The sequence below is a fragment of the Macaca thibetana genome, chromosome 1, assembly GCF_024542745.1.
Source record: "Macaca thibetana thibetana isolate TM-01 chromosome 1, ASM2454274v1, whole genome shotgun sequence".
Taxonomy (NCBI): Eukaryota; Metazoa; Chordata; class Mammalia; order Primates; family Cercopithecidae; genus Macaca; species Macaca thibetana.
The window spans coordinates 160049950-160057958 of NC_065578.1; the positions used below are offsets into that span (position 1 = coordinate 160049950).

The 8009-nt window shown below is 52.8% G+C and overlaps 1 protein-coding gene across 1 annotated transcript; it reads left to right on the plus strand.

Annotated features, from left to right (window-relative positions):
• The first annotated feature begins 264 nt into the window (after window positions 1–264).
• Window positions 265–3275, plus strand: MYOG (myogenin). The gene is made up of 3 exons (XM_050764379.1): window positions 265–893; window positions 1674–1755; window positions 2372–3275. The coding sequence occupies exons 1-3, from the start codon at window positions 348–350 to the stop codon at window positions 2491–2493; spliced, it is 750 nt and encodes a 249-aa protein (XP_050620336.1). The 5' UTR covers window positions 265–347; the 3' UTR covers window positions 2494–3275.
• Window positions 3276–8009: the final 4734 nt, after the last annotated feature.

Sequence of the window (8009 nt, forward strand, 5' to 3'; positions counted from 1 at the left end):
TTGGAGACTAGCAAGGAGAGAGCAGGCAGGCCGCCCAGCTAGGAGTAATTGAAAGGAGCAGATGAGAGGGGAATGTGTCCTCCCCCAATGCCCCTGCCCCACAGGGGCTGCTGAGAAATGAAAACTAATCAAATTACACCCGACGGCCTCCCGACCCGTGCACAGGAGCCCGCCTGGGCCAGGGACAGGCTGGCTGGGTGGGGTGGGGGCCATGGGGGAGAGAGAAGGGGAATCACATCTAATCCACTGTAAACGTCTTGATGTGCAGCAACAGCTTAGAGGGGGCTCAGGTTTCTGTGGCGTTGGCTATATTTATCTCTGGTTCCATGCCAGCGGGGAGGGTTTAAATGGCACCCAGCAGTTGGCGTGAGGGGCTGCAGGAGCTTGGGGTCTGGTGGCAGGAACAAGCCTTTTCTGACCCCATGGAGCTGTATGAGACATCCCCCTACTTCTACCAGGAACCCCGCTTCTATGACGGGGAAAACTACCTGCCTGTCCACCTCCAGGGCTTCGAGCCACCAGGCTATGAGCGGACGGAGCTCACCCTGAGCCCCGAGACCCCAGGGCCCCTCGAAGACAAGGGGCTGGGCACCCCCGAGCACTGTCCGGGCCAGTGCCTTCCGTGGGCGTGTAAGGTGTGTAAGAGGAAGTCGGTGTCCGTGGACCGGCGGCGGGCGGCCACACTGAGGGAGAAGCGCAGGCTCAAGAAGGTGAATGAGGCCTTCGAGGCCCTGAAGAGGAGCACCCTGCTCAACCCCAACCAGCGGCTGCCCAAGGTGGAGATCCTGCGCAGCGCCATCCAATACATCGAGCGCCTCCAGACCCTGCTCAGCTCCCTCAACCAGGAGGAGCGTGACCTCCGCTACCGGGGCGGGGGTGGGCCCCAGCCAGGGGTAAGTGGCCATCCCGTCCCCCTGCCCCAGGGGGAGGGGGCCAGAGGGAGGCACCTGGACAGCCTCAAGACCCCAAGAGGGGCTCAGAGGGTTGGAGCAGGTGCCAGACAGGGTCGAGGGGCTTCAGGAGCCCTTCCCTGGTCAGAGCTGGGCTATCCAGCTGACCCCCTGTGTCCTGTGTTCTTTCCAGACGAGATAGAGGCAGTGGGGAGGAAGTGCAGAAGGGGTGGGGGTGGGGAACACAGGACTGAAGAAAGGATCAGGATCAGGAGCAAGGCCACAGTCAGCCCGGGTAAGGGTGAGGATTAATCGCAGAGCCTGAGTCAGAGCCTAAAAAGCCAGGCCAAGTTCACCAGAGAAGGCTGCTTTGCCCCCTGCCCCACCCCCATCCTGGGTGTGGCTGAGCAGAGAGAAAACCCACTCAGTCTCATTGGAACTCCAGCAGGCCTGCACAGAGTGACCTTCACTGGGCCAGAAAATCTGTCTCCATCACCCTTATCACCAGAGTCAGGAGAACCAGGGACCTTTAACCTGGGGTCCTGTGAGGGCAGAACCACCACTCAGGATGGAAGCCAAGAAGGCCTGGAAGCAGGGCCCTCTAGGACATGAGAGGAGCTGGTTACTAAGATTCTGGGGTTGGGGATGGCCTGGGCTGGAAGGCCACAGCCTGTGGCCCACCCTCCAACCCCACCACAGGTGCTTCTGCCCACTGGGACTAGGCAGAGAGACACATCAAAGAACGGCTGTGCCCCGACCTTGGGCCTTCGCCCTGTCTTGCAGGTGCCCAGCGAATGCAGCTCTCACAGCGCCTCCTGCAGTCCAGAGTGGGGCAGCGCACTGGAGTTCGGCGCCAACCCCGGGGGTAAGTGAGGCTTGACCCTGGTAACCTTGACTCCAATCCCTCAGTCCCTCCCTGGGCGAGGTTCTTCCCTCTTACCTTATTCCTTGCTCCGGTCCTCTTCCCTTGGGTCTCTCCAGGGACCTGCTGACTCCAGGACCCAAAGGGTGGGCTGGGAGGTTCTGTGTAGCCCTGCAGTCTTGACCAGCAAAGGAGTGATAGTGGCTCCTGCAGCTCCCCAGCTGATGCCTGGTGGTTGACCTTCTCCACAGAGAGGACAATGTCCCTGCCCCAGGGGTCCCTGCGAAGTGCTGAGTCAGTGCTGCAAAACCAGGCCGAGCAAAGGGCAGGTCCAGTCTCTGGGGAGCTCCATCCTGCTCCAACTTGAGTGACTGCTTCCAAACCCTACCTCACTAGGGGAGTTCAGAGAAGAGGCGCGCGCGCGCGCACACACACACACACACACACACACACACACACAGAGCATGGGGAAAGGCAGGGACCAGGGAGTAGAACTCCGGAGCTTTATCCCCCATCTGTCCTGGAAAACCTGTGTCACCCCAAGGGTCCCATCCTCTATTCTGGGCCTCAAGAACCCCCACTCCTCACCCAGGTACCACCTTCCCACCTCCCCTTACAGATCATCTGCTCACGGCTGACCCTACAGATGCCCACAACCTGCACTCCCTCACCTCCATCGTGGACAGCATCACAGTGGAAGATGTGTCTGTGGCCTTCCCAGATGAAACCATGCCCAACTGAGATTGTCTGCCAAGCCAGGCATCCTTGCAAGCCCCCCAAGCTGACCACAGATGCCACTGCTTCTGTAGCAGGGGCCTCCTAAGCCAGGCTGCCCTGATGCTAGGAAGCCAGCTCTGGGGTGCCATAGGCCAGACTATCCCCTTCCTCATCCATGTAAGGTTAACCCACCCCCCAGCAAGGTACTGGATGCCCTCATTCAGCTGCCTCCTTAGAGGACAGGGCATCCCCTTTCCAGGAAGGTAAAGCAGGGGACCAGAGCGCCCCCTCATGTATGCCCCAGTTCAGGGGGCAAACTCAGGAGTTTCCTTTTTATCATAACATGGCCTCTAATTCCACCCCCTAAGTGAAACGGTTTGAGAGACACAGACAGTGTCCTGACCTGGACAAGCTGTGCATGTCTCCTGTTCTGGTCTCTTCCCGATGCCAGTGGCTGGGCTGGGCCTGCCCTGAATTGAGAGAAAAGAAAGGGAGAGAAACAATCCTCTGTTCCCAAGTCCCTGGGGGGCCAAACTTTTGCAGTGAATATTGGGAACCTTCCAGTGGTTTTATGTTTTGTTTTGTTTTGTGTGTTGTTTGTAAAGCTGCCATCTGACCAAGGTCTCCTGTGCTGAAGTTGCCGGGGACAGGCAGGGAAAGGGGGTTGGGGGCTCTTGGGGGTGATTTCTTTTGTTAACTAAGCATCGTGTGGTTTTGCCATTGTTTTGTATTTTTTTTTTTTTTTTTTTTTGCTAACTTATTTGGATTTCCTTTTTTAAAAAATGAATAAAGACTGGTTGCCAGAAGAGTGTCGGTGATGATGCAGAGGGAGGGAAATGACTGACAGCCCTGCCCTCTCCCACTGAGCAGTCCAGACACACCCTAGTGGGCGGGGCTCCACAGCGCTGAGGGCCTCATCTTGCTGGTGGTCACTAGGCACTGGGGACCCCGGCTCTTTTCACTATGAGGAAGGAAGTCGAGCATGTCTAGACCTCAGTCTAGGTGGAGACCAGATTCCACAGACATCCTTGTGGGACACGGAGGACAACTGGCTAGGACTATACTTCACAGCCATTGCTCACAGGTTGCTGTGCTCTGCGTCATGTCCCAACAGGTCCTCCGGTTTCAGTTAACTGAGCAATTCGTGAGCCCAGTGCTCAGCCTACAGCCAGGGTGCAGAGCTAGAAGTTGTGGTTTCCCTTCCCTAGTCCCCACCTCTGCCCTGGTGTCACAATACCAGGAGCCCTATAGAGAAGTGGGAGGTGAGGAAGGCAGTGGGGTCAGACACTGTCATTTCCTTGCTGGCCAAATAGCATGGCCCCTCCCCATTCTCCTCCATTCCCTCCAGGCAGAAGGGGATTGTGGTTCCTGCTTGCAGCTCCCAGCATGAAGGAGATTCAGATTTAGCTCAGGGAGGGTAAAGGGGTCCACAAAGAACAATCGAAGAGAAGCTGGGTTCTCTTCATTTGGGGTGATATTTTTCAAATATTAGCTTCCTGAGGGTAGAAGGTGAGTGGGAAATTGAGAACAGAGATTTTTGGTTAGACATTACACAAGGATTAACTGGGGAGTTAACAGGAGCTAGAATTCAAACGGAACATGGACATCTACTGAAAACGTTATTAATTCCAACAGCTTGGGGCTAAGTTCATCTGATTTACTGCAAATTATAAGTTTCAGAATCATTACCAAAGCAGGGATTCAGAGCATGGTACATTCCAGCCCTACTTAATTCTTTGGGGCCCTTGACAATGGACTTAACCCAGTGTTGCCTGAGGCTCTAGCGACCCCCCTGCACCCGCTCTGAGCTCAGCTGGGCCATCTCTCCCACACCCACCCTCCTGACCTTACTGCTGGAGAGGAGAGTTAACACTGTGCCCCCCCAGTTTCTTCAGAAACTCTGCCTAAGGAAAACAATCAGAAGAAGCCTCTGGAGACTCACAGAACTCAGGTGAGGGTGCAGAAGGGAGGGTCTCCCCCACTGCCTGCTTGTCCCAAACCAGTCAGGCAGGGCTTATTGGGAATTCCAAATTGGCCTCCTCTGCTCCCATTGGTGGGATTTTCTTCTTTTCAACTTGGTGTCACTGAGTTTAATCTTTCCCCCTTGGAGGGGCTGGAGAGGAAGACCAAGGTCATTTCCATGACTCTTAGCTCTGATTCACTGCCCTGGAGAATGAGGAGGGCAACTGGGCTAGCTGCAATGCCTTGGCTCTGGAATCTACATTTACTCCTTTATTACCCCCTAAAAATTCTCAGAACACATTCATGGAGGATCTTCTCCCCTCAAGTTCATTTCCTCTGCCTCTGGCACCTCCCGCGCTCCTAGGGTGGAAACAGCCCTGTCACCTGCAGCTGTGACCTGCCCATCCCTCACCCTCCTTCTCACTGGGATAAGAAGGGCTGGCCAAGGAAGGCACTCAGCTCTGCTGAAGCACAGGTTCTGGGGCTGCTGGATATATTTTTTTAAGTCTACTCCTCTTCAGTTATTCTGACAATTAGACAGTGAGGGTCTCGCTCAGACTCTGGAAAGAATGAACAGTCCTCAGCAATGACACTGGATGCAATAGATCCCTACCATGGTGGAATGTAGTCACTGTCTACTTACTTTTTCATGTCTTTAAGTCCTTAAGGGAAAAACAATTTGCTAGAATTCCACAGGTGTGAATGGCAAACTCTGCTAAGCAGGAGCCCAGCCTCACTCCTTATTTTCACAGAATAAACAGTTGTTATCAAAGCAGGAGGAATTTTTTTTTTTTTTTTTTTTTTGACGGAGTCGCTCTGTCGCCCAGGCTGGAGTGCAGTGGCACGATCTGGGCTCACTTCAAGCTCCGCCTCCCGGGTTCACGCCATTCTCCTGCCCCAGCCTGTCGAGTAGCTGGGACTACAGGCGCCCACCACCACGCCGGGCTAATTTTTTTGTATTATTAGTAGAAACGGGGTTTCACCATGTTAGCCAGGATGGTCTCGATCTCCTGACCTCGTGATCCACCCGCCTCGGCCTTCCAAAGTGCTGGGATTACAGGCGTGAACCACTGTGCCCGGCCACATGGGGACTTCCTTAGATTAGCAAATGCTTAATCTTCACAACAGAATTACAGAGAAGACTCTAATTAATGAATAATGAGTTGGAGTTCTTTAGGGAGATTAGCGCAAATGTGTTCTTTAGTTGGAAGCACCTACAATAAATCAAACCGGGTTAATCAAATGTTGCCTAATAATGGACTTTAGGGAATCCACTACAATGAAAAGATAAATATTACTTAAAATTGGCATACCAATTGTTGGTGTGTAAATAGGAACTTCTTAGAATGCTGAGATAATTGGTGTGAACTGAATGCTTACAGTGCTACTTGTGGCACTCCGATAAGCATTCCTAGGGATCTAACCTCTCAGAGTAATTTATTTGGTAGACTGGAAAACCTTCTTAAGTGCTGCAGGTGTAGACAGCGTGGATCAACTGGAGAGGGAGGCGGCGGAGGGATGGCAGAGGGTGAGAGGAAAAGATACCCCTCAGCTCAGGTATCTGTTTCCTGGATAAAACGCCACCCCAACATGTTAGGTTCCTTGGGCTTCCCCGGGCTTCTGGACCCCAGGCTGGGGCAGAAAAGCCTGAGGGTGGGCCTGGAAGACTTCAGGTTGAGCCGGGATCTTGGCTAAGGAAGCTCAACCCAGTCCTGAGTGGGAACTCCAATCATAGCCCCTCCACGATTCTGGCTGTGCCTCATCCCTGTCCCCCTCAGCCACAGGTCCCCACTTGGATCTGGGCTCCTGGCCCCTCAATGCTTGGAACATTCCTAGAGGGAGCAAAGGAAAGGGTTCAAGGAAAGACACCTAGATTCTTCTTCCATACAAGTGCAGATGGAACCATGATGTCCAGTTCTCACCTTAAGCCCAGCATGTCCAAAATCAAACTCCCATTTCCACATAAGTCGGCTCCGTCTATATCCCCTGTCCCAGTGGAAGGCAGCACAATGAAGTCATAGTTTTCCTGGATCCCTCCAGTGAAGATCTCATTCCCATGGCTAGCCAGTCACCAAGGCTCATCAATTTTACCTTTGATCCTGGAGAGGGTAGCAAGGGACTCCCAGAGGCCTGTAGGCACAGGGCCAGTACCTTCCCTCACCTCTGTTTTCCCTCCCTGGGCTGTGTCCAGGGTGCCTTGTCCCACTCCCTCCTGTCACTTGTGCCCATGGACTCTGCTGTCCTTGTTCCATCCATGTTTGGGGCACCATCAGCCTTAAAGAGGACACAAGGATGCAGGGTGCACTGTGCTACACAAAGGGGAGTTCACCACTCATGGGAACAGGGGAAACACGGCCCCCCAAAGATTCATAGCAGCCAAAGACCACGTGAGTTGTACACACAAAGGAGTCAGCGAAAGGGAGCTGGGTAGCTTGGGAAGGCTTGTTGAGGGGCAGGGGCTTGAGTTCACTTAAAAGAGAAGACAGCAACATTTGATAAGCATTCCTTTTCATCATGCTACTCCTAATGAAAAAAACAAAGACAAAAACTCCTGGCTCTGGGTCAGGAGTTTGAACACACATATCATATAGTTAAGGACAAGGCACCGGAGTCAGGAAGGCCTAGGTTTGAGATCCACATCTGTCTCTTACCAGCTGTATTATCTTAGTCTTAAAATGTCCTGTTCTATAAAATACTAAGAATATATCAGAGATGTGAGGATTCATGAGTTAATATATTTACTATGCTTAGAACAGTGTCTGGCAAACAATATTACTCAGTAATTTTTAGCTTTTACTAATATTAATCCTTATACAACCCTCTGAGAGAAGGCTGGTGCATTTATTCATTTGAGGATATACACCTAGGGGTGCAGAGATCAACGAGGCTGCCCCAAAGGAGGGAACTCGCAGTCCAGCGTGGGAGGCAATCACTGCCCAGCCTGTGCAGTGTGCAGAGTGTCCAGAGAGCAGAGGTTGCTGGTTAACTAGTTCTGCTGGGGAAAGGCAGGTGATGCCTCCCCAGTGATGCCTGAAGTGGTCTTGTCAGCTCAAAACTACAACGGTAAGGACAGAAGCAGTCATGCTGCCTTCTGGTGACGGGGTTGGGTGGACACCATGTTTCTGAGTTAGGTGGACTGGGGACTGGTGGGAGGAGGAGAGGTGAAGGAGCCAAGTCATGAATGGCTTCTTAGGCCACACTGAGGAGGAACTGCAACTCTGAGCTAGAGGTGCTTCGAGCTGCTGAAAGTGGGAACAGTGGAGTGATGTGACCAAGCGGCATTCAGGAGAAGGAACTCCAGGAGCAGCGGGAAAGGGTGACAGCCTGACCAGGTGAGAGAGATGAAAGAAGACACCAGGCTCCTCTCTCCTTATCTGGTCCTTTACCCACTGGGCACATGTAACCCAAACATTAATCTATCAATCCTGTGCTTACATAAACAGACAGTTATTGACTGTAAGTTCTGAAAATTGTATATTTCCTTCCCAGAGTACAGCAGCCTTTACGACTGTGAAAGCAGCTGGAAATCTCAGGTGAGTTCAGAGTTTAAAAAAAAAAAAAAAAAAGACTGGAGGCCA

Coding starts and splice junctions, on each gene's coding strand:
- MYOG (XM_050764379.1), top strand. CDS start 348: ATGGCACCCAGCAGTTGGCGTGAGGGGCTGCAGGAGCTTGGGGTCTGG. Junction 894..1,673: donor GGGGTGGGCCCCAGCCAGGG/GTAAGTGGCCAT, acceptor CCTGTCTTGCAG/GTGCCCAGCGAATGCAGCTC. Junction 1,756..2,371: donor GTTCGGCGCCAACCCCGGGG/GTAAGTGAGGCT, acceptor CTCCCCTTACAG/ATCATCTGCTCACGGCTGAC.